The sequence below is a fragment of the Podarcis erhardii genome, assembly GCF_964252035.2.
Source record: "Podarcis erhardii genome assembly, chromosome: 1".
NCBI classification, from domain to species: domain Eukaryota; kingdom Metazoa; phylum Chordata; class Lepidosauria; order Squamata; family Lacertidae; genus Podarcis; species Podarcis erhardii.
In genome coordinates, this window is record NC_138497.1 from 63740820 (window position 1) to 63763370 (window position 22551).

At 39.6% G+C, this 22551-nt stretch overlaps 1 protein-coding gene across 1 annotated transcript in view; it reads right to left on the reverse strand.

The window, feature by feature from the left end:
• LGR4 (leucine rich repeat containing G protein-coupled receptor 4) overlaps positions 1-22551 on the reverse strand; it is an 82977-nt gene that overhangs the window by 14762 nt on the left and 45664 nt on the right. Inside the window, exons 3-9 of the mRNA XM_081834645.1 lie at positions 12503-12574; positions 11507-11578; positions 3911-4126; positions 2744-2815; positions 1923-1991; positions 1376-1447; positions 1186-1257 (exon numbers count right to left, since the gene is read on the reverse strand). Of these exons, the coding sequence (XP_081690771.1) occupies positions 1186-1257; positions 1376-1447; positions 1923-1991; positions 2744-2815; positions 3911-4126; positions 11507-11578; positions 12503-12574 (645 nt within the window). The remainder of the gene's footprint in view (positions 1-1185; positions 1258-1375; positions 1448-1922; positions 1992-2743; positions 2816-3910; positions 4127-11506; positions 11579-12502; positions 12575-22551) is intronic.

Genomic DNA, 22551 nt, shown 5'->3' on the forward strand with positions numbered 1-22551 from the left:
AGCCCAATCGCCTTCTCAATCTGGCCTGCGGACGGTCCGGGAATCAATGTGTTTTTACATGAGTAGAATGTGTCCTTTTATTTAAAATGCACCTCTGGGTTATTTGTGGGGCCTGCCTGGTATTTTTACATAAGTAGAATGTGTGCTTTTATTTAAAATGCATCTCTGCTTTATTAGTGAGGCATAGGAATTTGTTCATATTTTTTTTCCAAAATATAGTCCGGCCCACCACCTGGTCTGAGGGATGGCAGACTGGCCCATGGCTAAAAAAGGTTGCTGACCCCTGGTCTATAAGGTCTTAGCACTAGGTCTGCAGCTTCTTCTGATCTCTTAGCTGGAAATTGTTAAATACTGCCTGCCTACAGTATTTGGTATCAACCATAAAAAACAATAATTTAGCAGGGAAATCAATGGCTTTTGTATAAAATATATACATTAGGATGCTGTCAAACAATTTATGTGATTAAGTATTTGCCAAACTTCTATTAAGCCATGCCCTATAGCAGTTAAACTACAGAACTTATAGATCTTTTAGAATCATACATGTTTCTCCATGTTACAAACATGATCTCCCTGTATCTTGCATGATGGTGCTTTCCCCAGTGGTCTTTACTGCACAACTTTAGTCTTGCAACTCCATTGCTAATTCTTCATCATCATTCTTGTGTAACAGATATTATCAGCACTGTTGATGTTAATTATAAATTTGGGAGTGCTCTTGTTGTTTTCTGGTTTTGCACTGTAAGCAAAACCTTTACCAGCTTTCCCGTAATAGCCTCCCTAAGACTACTAAACAAACCACCAAAACTGGAACTTACTATAATGATTTAAAGTGTGCTTATTTTAGTCTTGCTCCAGGCTTTTTCTCTTCCAAGAGATAACATAGTTACAGGAACACTCAAAGAGCAGAAAAAGAGTTGATGGGGCTGTCCACTATGAGCCCCCTCCCCCAGTAAGTTGAGGGGAAAGGCACCTATATTTTTTGTGGGGGTGTGTGTTTCTGTTTGTTCTTTGTTGTTATGTTATATAATTTGTGTTTTTATGTTGTAAACAGCCTTGTGGTCTTTGGATGAAGGGCAGTATATAAGTCTAATAATAATAATAATACAATTAAAAGATTTTTATAGTTACTTTTTAATGGAGCTGACAAAGGATACAATCATACTATAGTGAAAGGGTACTTACAGGGAATGCAAATCTGACAAGTTTTGAAAAGCTGAGTTCCCAACAAAGGATAATGGGTTATCAAACAGATGTCTAGAGTGAAAACATTTAAGAAGACAAATTGTCAGTTCTTATAATCACTTCCTGATCCGTTAAACAAAAATATGTAATCACTGTTTTTTTAAAAAACAAAAAAAACAAAAAAACTTACATAGTACGAAGAAGTGGGTTTCCTACAAACGCATTGTCAGGGATCACGGAAATGTAATTACTGTGAAATCCCCTAAAAACAAAAATAAGAGAAAGAACAATAACACTTTAATGGTCAGAGTCTTACAAAGAGTGGCAAAGTGTGACTGAAATCACAGGAACTGAGGTGGCTGTTACAGGCTATCCATGTGAAGATGCTAGTTCACATGAAGGACAACTTCCACGCAAGCTTGGTGACATCCTGTGGACTCCCACCACATGGAAACTCTCACTGGCCAAGATGCTGCAAGCCAGGATCAGGCTTACATCTAACTGCAAAGAAAACTGCATGCACATTGTTTCATTCTATCTTCATGAGTAAGAAGACAAGAGGCTTTCATCAAAACATGTAGCTTTCAGGGAAAGTACCTGGAAGATCCCCAAACAAGCTGTTCCCCATTTTAGATTGCCAGGAAGTGAGAGAGGCAACATCTTTAAACCTGGAGTTTTGTTTTGTGTTTTTATGTTAGAGAAAATGAAATACGTAAGAAAGCCACAATAATACTCACAGCTCTTTTAGGCTTGGAAGTGCTTTTACTGCTTCAGGGAACTCTGCCATGTTGTTATAATTCAAGTCTCTGAAAAGAACAGCATCTTTAATATTATGAAGTTCTTGGTATTAATCTATTTCCTCAAAGTAAAACAAAAACAAACCAGTTTTTGGGTACAATTTTTTTCAAAGCAGAGCTAAAGAAATCACAGAGCTTCTTCATAATCAGACATTTATAAAGACATAACAGTCAATTTGAAAGCAATCTAAAACAGACACATTGTATTTTATAAATTACTTAATGTAACAACACAAATATAAATCATCAAAGTTGAAGCTGCTCTATAAAGGATTATAATTTTAACTGGAACGTAACTGAAATTAATAAGATTTTGGAACACAGAAAAAAAATTAGGAAGCCATCAAATCTAGCACATGGGGGCCACTTTAACTAAAATTTATAATCTGGTATTTGATCAATTTGTATTAAGAATTGTATTAATTGGATATGAATTGGCATTGTTATAATGGGGCTATTATTGGAATAATACTGGAAAACTATTTTTTTTAAAAAAAGATAATTTCCCCCCAGCTCTGCTGCCAAAAGTTCTGCCCACACTGGATACCTTGGGAAAGAAAGGCAAGTTGTGATGTGACCAGCTCAGGGTTGTGCAACAAAGCATTAAGCATATTTGTATATGTAAGTAAATACAACTAATTACCATAACATCATAATTATAAAGCAAAACCTTAACAAATCTTAATCTCAATATTCAATGCCATCAAGTCTTTTGTAATGTGCTTTATTCAATCACAGAGCCCCAAAGGCAGGATACTTACAAGGTTTCTAGGTTGTTTAATCCATCAAAACAATGATGTCCCAGTGTTTTTATTTTATTGTTATGGAGATGCCTGAGAAAAAAAAGCAGAAGGGGTAATCCATTAACCACAGGAATCACTATGTAAGAGCTAAGGTTCCAAAAATAGCTTTACTTGATAGCAAAAAATGTGTTGCACTCACAAGGAACATCCAGGCTGATAGGTTGCTAATACACAAACCCCCTTTTGTTGTTGAGCAAGGTAGCAGAACTGGCAATGATTTTGAACCCCACCCTGCATTCCCCATCTTAAGAATGCAATTCCTAAGTGATAGAGGTTACCTTCAGATTCTGAAATTGACAATAGAAGAGTTCTGTTTTTTGTGCACACCTTACTCTTACCAGGGAATTGTATAGAAAGTGACCAGATTTTGTCTTTTCTCCTTGAATGGCAGGGGTGCTATCTCCCACACCCATCCCACTTAAATCATCTCAGTCTTGTAGTGGGACCCATGGAAGCCAAGCAGATTGTAACACATGAACAAGATCCTGCACAACCCACGCAAACATCACAGATCTACAAGAATGCATTCACATCTGCTTCCTTGCTACCCATCACTGAAACGGATTGATCATGTGAACCATAAACAGCCAATGAGATTCCCTTTCCTTGTCTTTTGCATTGGCGCTTGAACCAAAGAGCTTCTGGGAATTCTCTCTCTCAAAAATGCTAAATAAATAAAGCTTGGCAGAGAGCCCAATAGCAAACTCATTTGGAATTTTGGTTGCCCTTTTGGATGCACAACCCAGTGCAAGCATGCTTCACAAAGGCGCACACCCAAGAGCTGGGAAATGTGCGCAATGCATTTCTGTACCATATATGTGCCAAATTGTCAGTGTTGATCACTAAGGCACGGATGGGGAGACCAACATTTAAAGACACAGTCCCCTCACACTGAATAAAAGAAAAGGGAGTTGTACTATCAAAGTCAGTTCTGATGACCACTTGGTTCAAGCAACAAGATCCTATGTACAGCACGTGTGTATACTACCACTGCTATAAATGAGCACAATCATGCTAATGTTTTCCAGCAGCCATTTTTCTACCATATGAATGGCAATAAAGTACTTAATATAGCACAACAAAATCTGTAGGTATTCAGCAAAATAACAAGCTGCAAATTCTTACAGGACAACGAGGCTTGAGAGATTTGTAAAAGCAAAATCAGGGATGCTGGTTATTTTGTTGAGAGCCAAGGTTAAGGCCTGCAGGGATGGAAGATTGCTGAGAGGAACAACAGGGACTTCAGTCAAACTGTTATCATCCAGCCACAGGTGTCGCAGTTGAACGAGGCCCTCAAAACTGTCTTCTGGGACAGCAGTAATGTGGTTAGCATCTAACCGCCTGAAGATAAAAGAATATGAATATTTAACACCTTGCAAAATATATAGAATATACACATCAACGTATTTTAAAAGTTTTAAGGGTGGGGGAGCATGAAAGTTGTGGGAGCATCAGCTAAAACTGAATATAGATCATCATGAGCCAAATGAACATGCAAATCAGCACAACCCAGAAAAAAAGGGAATAAGTTATGCACATTGTGCATGTTATCTATCAGCTAACGCCTTTGCTCAGTAGAAACAGCTGAACAGCATACACCTAGAATTTACAAATGGGTAGTTGCACAACTATTTACTGATTCACTGGGCACTACGTTTAAGTCTATGCAGTAGCAAGGCCACCTTCCATAATAATTTCACCACTTCTTCACTGTAAACAGAAGCTGACCTGAGCTCTGTGTCTCCAGTCTCTCAACATAATTTGAAAATGAATAGAAGAACAAGGTAGCTCTAGGTTTAAAAACATGAGGTAGTTGTTATAGTATCTTTACAGAATTTTTAAAGCGATTTTCTATATTAGAACTTTGTCATATAATATTCTGCTAAAAACAACTTCAACTGGTAGCAGAAAATAATTTCAGTGAGAAAGCTCTATCTTTGCATTGTATAGGCTTCATTATGCTAATTTATATTTATTGTTACAGCAGTACCATAAAAATATCTTTACTATACATCTTTTATGCAGTTTTAGTCCTTGGGGCAGGTACAAGTCATCTTGGTGAGAAAGACCATCTCATAATTCCAGAAATTATGGAAACACACAATAAAGTAAAAAGAGAGCTAAGAAACACTGAGGAAAGGCTATAGCTCAGTGATAAAGCATGTCCTTTGCAAGCAAAAGGTGCCAGGTTCATCCACTAGCATCTCCAGGTAGGGATGGATAAGACTCCTATGTGAAACCCTGTTGAGTTTGTCAGCAAAATTACTGCTCAACTATGGCTAAATTGTAGGCAGTCAATCCTTTAGCAAAGTACCATTTCCAAGATTGTTTATGGAAGCCATGATAGTAAGCTGTTGTGAAACCAGTATTAGTCTAGTAGCATGGATGAGGTCTGTAGTGACTGCTTCTCAAGGATCAAGGACTTTATTCCCAAAACAGGTCAATTTTAGCAACGACACATGAATTCTTCATTTTGAAGGCAGTAGCCATTGTGAGGAATAAAAAAAAATCATCAGATAAAATATGAGTATGTTATTACGGAATGGTTCCTTAAAGCCCAATGCATTGTGCTACACAAAAAGAGCTGCTTCCCTTATGTACTTAGCAAGAGCTAATATGGATGAGCTTATATTACAGCTGACTGAAAAGCATCTTAGCATTTATCCTATTTTAAAAGAAGGAGTGGATGGTGCTTCACTTCTTCTCTCTCATCCCTTCTTCCCAGTGCAAGCAGGCAAAAGTCCACACTGACTTTAGGGGAATTCTATTTTTAAATTTTTCCGGCACACAAGAGATGCGTAATGCCAAAGAACAACAACAACAAAAATCTTACAAAACTAATGTATTTAGCATGCTTCTTTGCTGAAGTAGTTTAGCACATCTCCAGAGCTAGTAATGCAGGTTCTATATTTTGACTAAATCTACTCTGATAAACTAAAGAAAAATAAAGATGTGAAGGAGAAAGAAAAACAAAAACCACCGCCATCTCACATTAAGGATGCAGTAATCATTACATCCATCTTAAATTCAACATGCAAGTTGTTAAGAGTCACCCAGATATCCAAATAAGTATTCATATAGAATTATAGAATCAGATAATTATAGCTGGAATGAACCCTGACGGTCATCTAGTACAACCCCCTACAATGAAAGAATCTCAACTAAAGCATCTATGACAGATGGCCATCCACCTCTGCTTAAAAAAAACCAATGGAGAGCCCACCACCTCCCAAGAGAGTCTGTTTCGCTGTCGAACAGCTCTTACTGTCAGAAAATTCTTCCCGATGTTTTAAGTCAGAATCTCATTTCTTGTAACTTGAATTCATTGGTTTGAGTCCTACCCTCCAGAGTAGGAGGGGGGGGAAGTTTGCTCCATCTTCCAGGTGACAGGCCTTTAGATATCTGAATATGGCTATCATATCTCCTCTCACTCTCCTCTTTTCCAGGTTAAACATGCCCATTTTCCTCAACCCTTCCTCATAAGGCCATTCCTCATAAACCCTTCCTCATAAGTTTCCAGACCCTTTATAGGAAATGAATTCCAATGTAGCAATGACAGTGAGGTCCGCATGTCATTGCATAATAGATGGTGGATGTTTATCCTTCGAGGCTCAAAGTATCTTAGCAACCATAATGGCTTGCTAAATCCACTTCCGCCATCCTGTTGTAAATCTCCATACTATAGGGATATAGTTTAAAAGTACATGCACATCCGCAAATATGAAGGATTTTGCAAGTACAAAACTGATACAGACAATAGCCCCCAAACTGTGCAACACTGGGCACACCTACATCATATACTTCAATGCTTCAGGAAGGGGCTTGCATAGACCTTCTAAAACGGAGGGTGGGGGACACAATTCGTTTTAGCAACGACATTGTCTTTGGGACTACAAAACATCTTGTAGCTGACATCATTGTGCTGTTAACTGATGGGTGGAGCCACCCACCTGACAAATTTGGACAGCAAGGGAGATCCTGATAAGGACTGAGCCCATCAAACCAAAAAGGGTTCCTCGTCCCTGCTATATAGTGTTACCAAGCAAGTAATATTTCCTCATTGCTGTTGCAGCAGTTTTACAAATGTCTGCTTTAGTTATCCATTAAGGAGGAAACAGATTCCTCTTCTTTTCATGAGAAGTGCTCCAGGCTCCAGCTTTCCCATTTGGATATTTGCTTATAAGAAATCTATTTCAAATTCTGGTCTATAAATTCATGCTTGCTGGGCACACACTCATATTAATTACTATTATTTTTACTTATCAGGTCTCATTTCACACTTTAGTTCAAACACATAAAATGGTCAGTGGAGCAAGAACAAAGTAGGCATCATATATTTCTTATGGAAGACAGAACATTAAAATTATTCCTGAATGTACTGAGAACATAAGAAGAATCCTGCTGGATCAGACCAAAGGCTACCCAGTCCAGCATTCTGTTCCTATGTTGGCCAACCACATGCCTATGGGAATCTTGTAGGCAAGACCTGAGGGTATCTGTGCTCTCCTCCACTTGTGATTCCCAACAGCTGTTATTCAGAGGCAAACTGACTCAGACAATGGAAGTAGAACATAGTTATCATTGCTAGTAACCACCGATACTGAGATTTAGGAGCTTGCGGTAGTAGTCTGCTCCTCCCGCCCCAGAGCACGTGCCAGCAAGGAGAAAGCAGGGAATGACACATCAGGAAAGTTCACTGAAGGTTACAACAGCAGCAACTGGCAAGATGTTTTTCTGAAGCAGTAAAGGAAGCAATAGGAATATACTAATTTATGAGTGGCTTGTGGACTTGAGTATCCAAACTGGCATATAGGCATATAACAATAACAACAAATAATAATAATAATACACTTAAATATTAAAGTATTATTGCTCAAAACCGAGTAGCAGCAAATATAAAGCAGCAGATAAAAATCATGAGCTACTAAAACAACACAACAACTGAATGAGATTATGACGCACGCATAACACTTCACAATTTCCATTTCTGCAGCACTACAGCCTGCCAGTTCTGTCTCAAAAGAATTAGGAGGATGTTGTAAATGATGTTATAGAGTACAATGGAGGGGAATGAGTACATTTAGATCACGTATGTGTTCTCTATTCTCAGTAGATTGTTCTGTTCACTCTTGCGATTTAATCTCTCATGACTCTCTTCATTTGCTTTGCTGCTGTGGTACAGTATTTACATGGCTCAAGAAATCTAATAGCATTATTCCAGCAGTGAAACAGGAGATATTGACACAAGCCGTCATCTCAGAGTGTACATTTGAGATAAAACCGCTTCAGGACAACAGACGTCTGGAGTGAACTTTGTTCTTTTTAAGTGCTACTTCAAAAACCACAAGGAAATCACTCCAATGACTGCAAAGTAGTTATTAGATTTAAGAGGGGAGCACTGATAAGGCTGGATACAACAGAAATTGCATCATGGCAAGGACAACAAATCCACTCTTGAGTTAACAAGCACTTTCCTAGCTGTATTACTTGTAGGTATAGCAGACCTTGCCATAGCTCAATACAGCCTATTTAATAAATGCTAGCACTCCCACAGCTGGCAGTCGAGCAGTGACTTTATGAAGCAAACACATCAATTCTGTGGCCTTCTTGGAGTTACCAACTGTGTCACAAGAGACCAAGTGCATGAGTGCAAACACAGATTACACACGTTTAGTTTTACACTTTTAAAAGGGGCCACAAAACCTTTCTTGGCATTTGGGTTATGTATTAATCTTTTACACACTTGTCACTGAAATTGGTAAGGCCAATATACCTAAAATATTGTCTCACCCCTTAGATACTCAATAGATCACTGCGCTCTGCATGAGAGGGCTTCCTGCAGATACAATTTTATCAGGGGATCTATTCTGTATGATATAGGAAGCAGGCCGTTATTATGTCCCCTACCCTTCAGAACTCTCTCCCATTATAGATCTGAAAGAAGGAGATAGGGACAAGGAAAGAGGCAGTTCTAGTTTAGGTGGAAGAAGATTGTTAATGGTTTTATATCCACTGGGATATAACCAGCGTTTTATATGCTGAACATACCTTGCCATGACAGACCAGTAACAGCTATTGTGTTTTTCATTTTTTACTGGCCATCAATTGGGCCAATATTGAGAACTGGTAAACTCTTTAACAAAAGCTTAGATAGGATGAAAATGTTAACTGTCTTTTTCAGACAACCTGAACCTCAGTACATCAAGGGCTACCAAAATGGTTTGTACATACACAAACCATACTCATGAAATTCTGAGGTGGTGAAATACGTTTTGTCACGAAGAAAAAATCCCCCTAAAGCTTCCTTCCTATAAAGTTGGGAATACTGCCAGACAACCAGCTAAGTAACGTTTAAACTTGAAGATTTTGGACTGAGATGACAGCTACGTAAATCTTTTTCAAAGAAAAGGAGGGAGGGAGAACAGAGTGAGACCAGCAATTTTCTAGTGTTTTACATGTAAAAGAGTTATCTGCTTTAACACTGCACACCTCAAATACTTTCAAAACATTTCTATCTGGAACAAATCCTTACCCAAAAGGTCCGTTTCTAATAATGCTATAGTACTACTACATGCATCAAACCATTTAAAGTTCTTTTTAGGCAAGTCCTACAGGGACGTGGGTGGCGCTGTGGGTTAAACCACAGAGCCTAGGACTTGCCGATCAGAAGGCCGGCGGTTAGAATCCCCGCGACGGGGTGAGCTCCCGTTGCCCGGTCCCTGCTCCTGCCAACCTAGCAGTTCGAAAGCACATCAAAGTGCAAGTAGCACATCAAAGTACCTTCCGGCGGGAAGGTAAACGGTGTTTCCGTGTGCTGCTCTGGTTCACCAGAAGCGGCTTAGTCATGCTGGCCACATGACCCGGAAGCTGTACGCCGGCTCCCTCGGCCAATAAAGCGAGATGAGTGCCGCAACCCCAGAGTCGGCCACGACTGGACCTAATGGTCAGGGGTCCCTTTACCTTTACAGGCTCCACAACTGACAATATTTGAACACCCTCCAAGCACACAGTATACAGTAATCAAGCTGATGAGACAGCTGTTGCCAAAATGAATCTCCTCTAGCCATCATTCATGCCTTTGTAAACTTGAGGCTAGAGTTCTATAATACATTCTATGAGAAGCTGCCCTTGATGGCTGTTCAGTAGCTGCAGATAACAAGCCACCCTAACTGCAGACAGAGCAGAGCTACCAGGAGCACACTGACATGACTGCTCTATTGTTTGGACAGGCTGGTCCGTCATGGCAAAGTATGTTCAGCATACTTCCAATGGATATAAAATCATTAATAGCCTTCTTCCACCTTAACAGAAACTGCCTCTTTCCTTGTTCCTATCTTTTTTCTTTCAGATCTACTGTATAGCAAGAGTCTTTGGTGTTTACCAGCTGTGCATCAAGATACAATTGCAATAGTATACAATAAGGTATTCTCAGTTTTTGCTTGAAAATGTTGAACACCCTTGTCTTGAAGGCAACTTCTTCCAATAACATAATCTGTTGTGTGGATTTTAAGTAGTTGATTTTAGGACAATTTCAATGCATTCTATAGTCAGAAATCAAAGATAAAAGTATGTTAGCCACAACAAATTGCATAAAATACTAAAGAACATATACACAGAAACTTGCCTTTGCAGCTGAAGCATAATTCTGTCAATAAAGGAAGCCCTAAACTATGGTAGCCATTCTGTTGGTGGCGGGTGACTGGAGACTGTTACGTCGTTAAATACAAATGAATTTCTTTTGCAAAACAGCTTGCAGACCTGAAAGCATTTCTGAACTTCCTTAGACCATCCTGAATCAACAAATGTGCTGGAGGACTTGAATTATAGGTCAAAAGGATTAACATGAATTATTTTTCTCTCTCAAGCCAAATCCATACATTTTCAATGACATTTTTTGCGTTTTTGTCCTGTGCTTCAATAATGACCTACTAGGATCACAAAGGAATTGCACTTGAGAAAATTCCCCTTCCAAAGACTCAGAATTGGGCTGAGACTGAAGTGCTATGGAAAAAATGTTTAATATCTTCACAATAGATCAAGGGTGGGGCCTATTTCAGCCAGATGCAGGGAAATTTGTTTTATTGGTTTTTAAAACTGAATTTTAAAGTGTTGTAAACTGCCCTGGGATCTGATGGTCCAGGGCAGTAGTAGTAGTAGTACTGATAATAATTTGAACTTGGTCAATCTCCTGACAGTCTGCATTCCAACGATGGGTGAAGCAAAAACTACACACATCACTGTCACAAACACATGCACCAGACACGCAGACACACAACACTCTCTCCCTCACACAAACACAGTCACACACTCATATATCCATACACTCTGACACACAAGGAATACACAAACACAATATTTTCAGCTCTTCTCCACTCCAGGACTGTGGTTGTTGTAAAGATATATTTGCCTGCTCATTAGAGAGAGAAAAAACCCCAATTGATTATGATCATGTATCCCCACATGAGCACAAAGCACCTGTAACAATTCCATTTAAAAAACCCTTTCACTCACTGTGAAGTTTTTCTGATTGTTTTAGAAAGTCTTGCATTTGCAAACAGCATGAGCAATACCCTTCCAAATGCATTTAGAATAATTAAGAGTTATTCATGTACAGAGCTGTATGAGCTGCTTTCAGCTTCCAGAATGCAAGGTATGTTCAGAGAGATGTGAAAATAGGAAAGAAAACAGATGCAGGAGCAGAGAATTCTCAAGGAAACTTACAAGGACTGTAGTCCGCTGAGTCCCCTGATGGCCTCATTGGGAACGGTTTTCAACTGATTGTTCTGCAGAGTGCTGTAAAAAGAAAAGGTGGGGGGATAAGAACATGAACAGAATAAACAGATTGGACAAGTCTCTCAACTGACATTCACAAATTCAGTACAGTTTGTTCCCATTGTACTTCTTGTCTATGTTCCCTCCCCTCATGCTGGAATTCTGAACTAAATGACAGTTCAATATAGCCTGAGCCCTGTGCCTAGTGAGGGAAAAAAATCCATATTCTCTTGAGATCATACAAGGGAGATAGACGAGAGAGACGAGGTCCAGTAAACCACCCAAAAATGACTTCAGAAACACATCCTTTAGCCCACTGATTAGTGTTTCTTCACCTCAAAACATCTATGCCTGGAGTATAATCAGAAGCTCTGAGACATGCAAACAGGATTCCCTGTTACACGTTAAATTCTGAGGCTTCATTCATAGTGAACAACTGAGACAAAACCTATGGAGGCTGACCTATGCAAAAAGGACTTGGTGTATGAAGTCCCTACACAATTGTGGTGATGTTCAGCTTACCATTACAGTCGTGGTGATGGGACTTGAATTTTTGGTTAAAAGGAAAAGATAGCAACTTCATTGCAAGCTGCTTCACCCAAACAATTTCATACAGGGCAACTCCCACGTAGTTCTAATTCAAGCTAATACCATAGTGCTCTATGCATGCGTGCATGGCCCTTAGAACCACACACTGACCCCCAATTAAATGAAGCAATAAACATTTAAACGAAGTTGCAACCAGCCACCCACAGTTTAATCCTCCACTGGAATTGTTTAAAAAGTGACAAGGCAATAGAACTTTTCCTGTTACTGCCTCTGCACTGTCCAAAAAAAATCCTCGAACAAAATACACAATTCCGCTCATTCCGTCAGTGAATATGCTGACTGGACAAGAAAGAAGTAAAGAATTACCCCATGAAGCTCTGAAATTTGATTACTTACAGAACTTTGAGCTCCTTCAGCCCAGACAAGGCCTTCGGATGAATAAAAGCGAGGTCATTGCCAGCCAGCCGTCTGGAAAAGATTGCAGTAATAATAATAGGCTACAAAAATACAGCATATTTCTAAGTGTCTAATGCATTAAATCATCAGGACATCAAAACATTCATCAAGCAACCGGCGTGCTCTGCATTCGATTGTACCACATTTCCTTTCACTAGCACTCACTCAACTCGTGTGTTTTTAAGTAACCATTGTGCGTGGAGTTCTCAGAGTCTGTGTTTACAAGTAACATTTAAACTACAAGTGTCAAGCCACAGCTACCACATTATGAATTGTAGCCTACTACCACATTTCTATTCCACTCTAGATAACACAGCCTTCAACTATTGGGGCCAAGGATCCACTCTTAAAAGGGTTTTGAGCAGTAGGATAAAGGTCCCAGCCAAGTTACTCATGTCAATTCTGCGTGGAGGTGGGAAATTTTGTGCCAAACAGGTGCTGCCTCTTAAAAAAAAAAAATTAAGGCGACACATTAGATGTGTCAGTCTAATTCTAACAGAAAATTTCAAATCCCTTACTGCAATCTGTTTATCTTTTTTCTGCATGCTTAGAAGCAACTGCTCTCTCCATACATAGCTCTCTCTGTTTATTTGAAGATTATGGGTTTTTTAAATCTCCATTCTATAGGCCAGCAAATTCCAAACTTTGTAAATATCCACCATAGATCCAGATACTGTTTCAACCATTAAACAAACCAAAGTTCCTCAAGTCTGGACCTCACAATGAACTGTTGTTAGTTGAAAACCCAAAGTGGATCTCCTCCTGACAGGCATAACCAAGGAGGAGCTAAAGGTGCAGCGCAAGTATTATGTGAAGCAGAAAACCTTGGTTTTCCATTCTCTCTGAAAAGAGCTATTGTACATGTATGTATGTGTATTTATGCCCAAGAATAAAAAAGGACTCTCCACCACACCCAAGTAACCATCACAGAAACAGCTTTGAGATGGAGTTATCCCATTTATCTTTCATGTGTTCTCTTCAAACATTTATTTAGTAGTAAGTCTGTTGTTATATGGTCCAATTCCTGTCAACTGCTGATGCTTGTAACACTAGATGTTTTATTTAGGAAAGTGATAAGAAAATGCCAAACACCTGGTTATTCCTGGCTGCCAACACGAACAACAGATCATTTTCGGCCAAATTGGTTGCTTCCTTGTTTGCTTTAATGCCTCGGCTAAGATCTGAAGATGCTAGTGCAGATTAAATAATGCCACCGAGAAAAATACAATAGTCTTATTGCACTTAGAAATTGAAAATGGTTTTTATATATTCTGTTCCCTACCAGTTCCTTTTTTGTCTTTGTACCATGCCTATTACATTTTTAGGCTGCTTTAACCTATAAACAGTGTGTAGAAAATTGTAGGTGCTTTTAAAGTGGTAAACCATCACAATCAATGCAAGTTAACTTACTGATGACTAACTTGTCCCATTGATTTCAATTTGATTAATGCAGAGAGGGCTGGATGAGTGTATACAGAAACTAGCCTACTGCACAAAGCTAACATTTATTTTCATCACTTTATCCACCTTTTCCTCTGGTCCCCCTGACTACTGATATGCGGCCCCTGGAAATTGGCACAGAAAAATGCAACCCTCAAGGTGAGATAGATTCCTCACCCCTGCCATTTAATTAATAAATCTGGTTAAACCATAAAGGTTGTTTTTCAATTCATTTGCTTTAACTTTTCTTTTTAGTTGTTCTTATTATACTGCATACATTGCCTTGATACATATGAGTGCAACCAACAGGGCAGAGCATACACTGAGCTAGTGATAGTGGCAGTCATTGCTAAATCTCTAGATCAGAGCTTTCCAAACTGTGTTACGACATGTTAGTGTGTCAGTTGCAGTGTGTAGGTGTGTTTCGTGAATGCTCCCCTGCATTCTTCCCAGGACTGGAAAGAGGTTAGTCTAACCTCCGGTTTGCCAGTAAAACTGAATTACTGTGTCGCGAAATGATGCGTGTCTAAAAAGTGTGTCACCAACAGGAAAGGTTTGGAAAGCTCTGTTCTAGATGTTTAGTCTTCTGGATATCTGAGAAGTGGATGCTGAAGTCTATGCATTTGAAGTGTATATTTTTCCAGCCAGAGGGGTACTTGCTTTATTTATTAATTTGGAATACAAAGTTTGTGATACTTTAGAATACTGACTTTTAGCCAAGATATGTGTTTTCTTGTAGAAAAGTTGTAACAAGCATGAAAACACAGATGGTGCACATGTCAATCGGGATGGAACCGGCTCACACATCATAAACCCTGTGAGTGGTTCCAATCCACTGGATTTCTGGGGAGAAAAGGCCTGTCAACTGTGCGGATGGGGGAATTTCTCCTTCTTTCCTTTGATCGGGGATAACCAATGTGGTGTCCTCCTGGTGTTGTTGGACTACAACTCCCAGCATCCCTGGCGACTGCCCATGCTTGCTGGAATGGCTGTGAGTTACAGTTCTAAAGATCTCAGAAGGCCGCTCCACAGTAATTTGGAGCAGAGCTTTTTATGTGGCTGTCCCTGTTCTGAGGGGAAACCATTCCTGTCAAGATATGGCAGGTGCCCACATCCTGCATTTTCTGGAAACAATTTAAGGCATTTTTGTTCCAACAAGCTTTCTGAGCTGGATAAATAGGTATCTACTATACATGTCTACTTTGTATTGTTTTAAAGTTTATCTGTGTTGTCTTTAACTTTTAAAAGTTGCTTTTATTATATTTTGTACATCGCCTTGAGATGGGTGTGGAAGGCAATTAAAAGTAATTCCAAGTAATTCCTTTACAGTAGAACCTCGGGTTACAAACACCTCAGGTTACAGACTCCGCTAACCCAGAAGTAGTACCTTGGGTTAAGAACTTTATCTCAGGATGAGAACAGAAATCACGTAGCGGCAGCACGGCAGCAGCGGGAGGCCCCATTACCTAAAGTGGTACCTCAGGTTAAGAACAGTTTCAGGTTAAGAATGGACCTCCGGAATGAATTAAGTTTGTAACCAGAGGTTCCACTGTATTCATCTTTTACCATGCACCATAGCTGGGTCCACACTTATACTATTACGAGGAAAGATGTGAAATGATGCTTGGGCAGTTATTTACTTTATGATATAACAGTTACTTTGAAGATAAGGCTGCTTACTTGCTCTAATTCTTTTTACTAATCTAAACCAATAGGCATTTGCTCTTTTCCTTCTCCTTAACTCACAGGCTGCACAGACAACTTCACCTTAAGTCTTGATTTTGTCAGGATTCTCTTTACCTCAATTAATTTACATGCTTCATCTAGGTTCTATTTGAAGTTTTGTTTCTGATCAGGGACTCATTGCTTTTGTGAAGACAACCACCACCAACTGACAATCCGGATTCAGCTGTCTTGGAAAACTGCAGGTAAAGCCTCTCTTCCTAGCTTTAGCCTTCAGTGATTTTAACTTGGTTGTCTTTGCACCTTCCTGTTGAACAGCTGCCTGGTGCCAGAATACTCTCTCAGATCTCAGAAGCACACTTGCTACCTTTTCAGCCCCCAGCTGCAGACTCTTCTGAGCAGGGGCAGCCCATCTAGTTTCGCCACTGAAGGTGAAACAGCAGTGGCGGTGGGCAGATGCCCATGGAGGTGCTCCTTGGATTCTGCTGCCTATGGTGGCTGCCTCAGTCTGCCTCGTGAATGGGCCGGCCCTGCTCATGAGCCTTGACAACACTGACAACACTGTTCAGAGTGCTGTGACTGCCGTATTATTCTATTCCCTCAGAACCATCTAATCTTAAGGAATTTCAGCATCTCACTGGACTCTATCGGAAGACCAATGAATTTAAATAGGAAGTCCCACTAAGGGACCTATGACAGATTGCTCTTTTTGGATTCTACTGATCCATACAAAAACTGAATTCTACTGCAAAATGTCATAATGGTGGAAGTTGTACAGTTACCTCTTTAATAAATGTGTCAGCCTAACTGCTTCCTGGAAGATGACCAACTGAAGAACCCCCTATACACTGTAAATCACAGGCTTAGGTTAGAAGCAAACTGCCTGCCACACACACCAAACACTTTAAATAAAACATTTTCACATTTGAAATTCTCTCAGTGTTACAGTTTCCCTACAGAGGCACACTGACATCATGGCTAGAAATCATCAACAGAAAGTTTATGGTTATTTTGCACATTCTGTGGCACAAATTCTACATTTCAGGGAATTTTAAAGACTTTCTGCCCTCAGGTCCCACTTGAAAGGACAGAAAGTTACTGAGGCCCAGTATTCACAAAAGGGTGGTGTAAGGATGGAGCCAGACACAAAATGGAAAGCAATTAATGTCATCATTTTAACCCCTCCTTAAAAAATGGCTGAATTCTACACCACAATTATTTCCTTGTGGTAAGGAGTGCCATAGTTCCTCAAGTTAAGTACAGACTTTGGCTCTCTGAGTGAGACTCAGCCTCCCCATTTTAGGCAGAATTTGCCACGTCCAGAGAGTCTAAGCAGAAGTAGAGAAGACTTTTTATTTCATATTCCCCTCTCCATGCTTCTTAGTTCTCACCTGTCATCTCTTATCTCCTACTGTATTTATTTGCACAGTGCCTAGATAAACACAAGAGGCAGTAATAGTCACCAACTTGGATGGCTTTAAAAGAGGACTAGACAAATTCATGGAGATAGAGGCCCTGCTCCAACACCACCTTTGTAGCTTAGCTTAGTAGCACCAAGGTCCTGTCCTATTCCTCGTTCTCTCTGCTGCCGCCATCCACTCATGTGTTACTGAGGGCAATGGGCACAGGACTCCCACTGCCTTACAGTGGTCTCTTTGGAAGTAGGGAAACAGCCAGCTAAATTCAAAGTCTCCTGCTTAGCAACTTCAACCCATCTCCTCTCCTTCATTTCCCAGGCATCTCAACAACTAAGATGCTCTAGCAGTCTAAGCCGCATGGGAGGACAACTAGCCCATGAGTGTGTTCAGAAACCAGTACAGCCCAGAGATCCAATTCAGCAGTGTATTCAAAAGAAATATATGTAATAAGGAAGAGGGGGAGAAATAGCAAGCTTCATTTGTTTCAGTATTATGACATGAGAGGGGAGGAAAGCAAACATATTTTTATCCACTTCCTCCACACCATGCCTGATTTTATAAACCTCTATCAAGCTCCCTTACACCTTATTTTACAAAAAGGTTACTACATTTTATTATTAAAATTTATTCCTAAGGGGCTATAGACATTATTGCCAGAATAAAAAAGAACAAAGAATGCCAAATTCTGCACTCCAAATAGCGTTGGGGGAGGAGGTAAATACCAGTATGGTTTTCTTAATTTGCATAATTATACAGAAGTAGGAGCAACTATATAGTTGAAGCAGCACTCTTTTCAGTCTTTAATTTGGGTTTTTCAAAACAGTAGTCTTCCATGCGACATAGCAAGCCAATTCTGAAACTGGGAGAACCTTCCAAAAGCAGCTTGTGATATAGCATGGTAGGCTGCTGTCTAAGTGAGAAAAAAGTAAAACATTCTACTATGCATTCCCTTGGACACACCTCAAATAATTCATTGGATACTATCTATAAATACCAAGGAATAACTATGTAATATGAATCACCAGAATAAGAAAGTAGTTCTGCTATCCATCTGAACAGTATCATCAACTAAACCAAGGTAAGACTACCTAAACACACACACACACGAGAGAGAGAGAGAGAGAACATGAACAACAGTAGTGTTTATAAAAAATGTGATTTCTTTCTCCTCTTACTTGCCTAAAATTTTTCAATGTGAACATGAAGACCAGAGACAACTACTGGTAGCAGCACAAAACTGATTTCCCCTGTTAAGGGTAAGACAACATTTTTCCTGAAGCAGATCAACCAACATATTCACACCAAATAGAAGACTCATTTCATATTACACAATGTTACAAAGCATAACTTTGGTTGCACCATATATATTCTCATCATTGTTGACTACCTAAACTCTTGCTAGGGTTGAGGACAGCAAGCAGTGTTTCATTTTATTCCTTATTTGTACTCCTTCACTCCTTCATGTATTTATTCTTACTCTGTTGATTTCCTCCTGGGCCTCTGCCAAAGATATTGACAGGTATGCTCCAGACCTATGTGCCTCTCTGTAGTGAGTCAGTCAACTGCCTTAACCTAAGCTTGGAAGAACCTGTGAGACATCAGAAGGTCCAATACAACCTCAAGATGAGTTATGGCTAGACATTTCTGATAAGACAGGACTTGGAAATCTGGAGCATACAGTTGATTCTAATAATAATAATAATAATAATAATAATAATAATAATAATAATTTGTTTATTGTTTATTGTTTATTGTTTATTGTTTATTGTTTATATCCCGCCCATCTGGCTGTAAAATACTGTAATACATCAAACATGTATCAAACAAATACCTAAGGAAACAGAATATGAACTGAGACCCACAGCACTCCAACACACCACACAACCCTTGCCTGATGAAAGCTACCAAGTAAAGCCAAAGTTCAGAAGGAAGGGTAACTTTCACATCCACAAGCCTGTTTTTTATAAGTAGGGTTGTTTCAACTGTGGGAAGCATTTATACCTTCTACCTCCATTTCCAATCAAAAGAGAAAAGAGCAGTTAGAATGACATCCACAAGACAAGCCAAACTTCCAAGCTCAGAAATACAACATGACTTCTTTTTTTTGTATGCTATTCTAATTGCTTGTTTCTTCTGATCAGTTAGACACACACACAAGTGTCCTATTTACTCAACTGATTTGCAGTGCAGAACAATTCAAAACTGCTTCATTCACAGCAGAAAATGAAAATGCCACACACAGGTGATATGTCTTTAAAGTCACACAAAGGGCTCCGTGCTTCATTTCCTTCTATTTCAACAGATTACCAACCTCCTGGGAGTCCCTTTCTCTGCACCGGATAACATGGTGACCTCTTACTAGAACATATGGATGAAATGGCCCTCCTCCATAGCTATTATAAGCACCCATGAGCTCTGCAGCTGTACAAATATCATGCCTGAAGTTCAAGGAAAGTTTGAAAACCACATTTACTACAGCTGACATTTAAGTGGATTGACTGTACATTTTTCCCATAGAGAAACAATTAATATTTTCTACCCTAAAGTAGAATGACTGACCAATCTCCTCAAAGATTAAACGAAAGATTAAAGGGATAGTCTTGGCACTTTATTGACTTAGGCTATTTATAGGCCTATAACAAAAGGTGCTCTGGGTAGCTTGCTTGACAACCATATTAGTGATGCTCCAGAAGCAGCAGCAGAACCACTTCCTGACTTTTCTGACAGTTAGCGAAGCTCAAGTTCAGGGCAAATCTGCTCAACTATGTGAAACAAGCAGAAGATGCATGCGAACTGAAAAAAAGCATAATTGTGAATGGCTCAACACAAACCCAGTATTATGACAACATGCTAAGAAGTGTTGAAATTGAGGAAAAACCTAGATTGTTGAGCTAAAACCTACATAACTTGAACTATTCATAAGCCCATATGCTCTGAAAGGTCCACTGGAAAATTTATGTTCATTGCAACACATAAAAAGTGGTTATGAAAGCAATCTTAAGCAAGTTAACTAAAAACCTTAATGTTGATAGCGGAGAGAAAGAATGGAATTCAACATCCCATGGTGAACATCACATTAACACAAGCACTGTAGCTTCCAGATGGAACACTCCCTCTCTTCTCCCCTGCACAGTTCTGGAGGTTCTCCTGTGTTCCCCAAGACAATGTCAGGGGGTGCAAGGTAGGGGTACAGCCAAGGGGTGCAGCTGCCCCCTAAATCAATTTTAAAAATACAAATCTGAGGTTCTGTCCCTCTCCTAACAAAAATCCTGTGCAAGTTTCAAATGTGCAAGCACAAGTCCTCAGGCAGGGCACTGATTAGGGCTGCCATATGTCCAGACACAGCCAGGATTCAGCAGTTGGAAACAGTGTCTAGGCAGAAATCACTAAAATGCCCAGGAAAATCCAGATGTATGGCAACCCATGTCAGAAGTGTAGATTTTGGTGAATTTTCTTAAAAATAGCTCAAAAACTTCCTTTTATTATTTTTTTTGAGATTTTGCAAAAAAGAAAGCGCACAACAACTTTGGGCCAAACTGAAAAAAGCTCAGTAACTTCCAAAACACAGTAGCATAAAAATAAGGCAAGAAACAAGGCAAACACAATACTGTTCAACATCAACACATAATAATTTTTTTTAAAAAAAACTAATGAGAAGTGGGTGCTAAATACCAGCCTAGTGTCAGTTGGCATAACCCCTCTGGGAAGGCACATTTCACCCATGATGCATCAACACAATTCTAGGGAGTAGCTTCTTATACAGTTTCAACCACAAAGGGGTTGGAGAGTCATTTTTTAAAAAGAGATAGGCATAAAGAGGTCTGGTTCAGACATAACTCTAAACCAAAGCTCAGTATTATGGAAACAACAATCACAGGTAGCAAGTAGGTACACACACCCCTACCGGTTTTTGTGAGCTGCTCTGTGCTTTTAACTAAATGAATTTAGGACTGAGGGACACCGGTTTGCTGTTAATTTATTCCACAAATCTGTATTATTTTTTTAAATAAAACACCCAATAAAAAAATTTAAGGGGGAAGATAGGACTTAGGGGTTACATTAAGACTTAAATCACATTGGAACCTAATATAGCCAATATTTTAGTGTTGTTAATGGAACACGATGCTTTGGAGGTGATGCTGTCATTTACTGTGCTAGCCTGTGAGTTACACAGAACTCAAAATCTTGGCAGCATAAATTATTTTATATGAAAAAGAAGGAATCTTGGAGCAAGACTGCATCTTGCTGATGCTGACGTCAGTTACACTACCACCCTACACCTTTTGTATTTATTTATTTTAAAATTTTCCTCACTTCTTACACAGTTTGTGTAGCATCTTACCTAAACAAGTAGTTATGGAGAACTCAAAAGCTTGCAACACTTATGTGGCATTATAAAGGTATTGTCCAACTGGATTTCAGGGTGTTTTCCAATGGGCCAACAAAGCTACATTTGTTTTTAAAATACCTATTTTTAGTGAAACACAGCGACCTGTGCAGAAATATAAATTCCTTCGCTGGTAAACTGGAGGCAAACACTCACAAGAATTTTATTTTTTGTATCACATGCAGGGCTGTTGCATATTCATATTGAGGTACGTAGGTGCCACTGTGGTCTAAACCACTGAGCCTCTTGGGCTTGCTGATTGGAAGGTTGTCAATTCAAATCTGTGCGGTGGTGCTGAGCTCCTGCTGCTCTGTCCCAGCTTCTGCCAACCTAGCAGTTCGAAAGCATACCAGTGCAAGTAGATAAATAGGTACAGCTGCAGCGGGAAGGTAAATGGCATTTCTGTACGCTCTGGCACTTGTCACGGTCCTCCGTGCACCAGTAGTGGTTTAGTCATGCTGGCCACATGACCCAGAAAGCTGCCTGTGGACAAACGCTGGCTCCCTCAGCCTGAAAAGTGAGATGAGCGCCGCATACCACAGTCATCTTTGACTGGACTATACCCTTCAGGGGTCCTTTACTTTTACCTTATATTCATATTATGTTTGTTTAAAGAGCACACCTCATTAAATGACCTGGCAAAGCCCTTGGTGATCAGCTGTTCTTTATAGACTGATCAATTCCATTTCAGTCATTTGTAAATTACTTTCACACAAGTATCTGTTATAGAGAAAGACAAGAGAATTTTGACTATATTCCTAAGTACAGTAAGATTCCTATGGAGATGGCGTAGAAAATTAAAAGTTGTTAAGTGCAAAACAGAGCAGTGAATAATACAAATCCATGCCCTGCTTTTCATCTGTGTATAAACCGAGACACTCACATTTATGGCTGCCCTTGTGATAATTAGAAGTCACCATCATGTAAACAACAAACTTTGCGAAAGGCCATGGGGGAGGAGGGGAGATTAAACAAGCTAATTATAGTAACCTGGCATGGAGAAGCCAAAATGAACCATAGAAAACAAAGACATATATATTAGAATGTGAAGCATGCCTGCT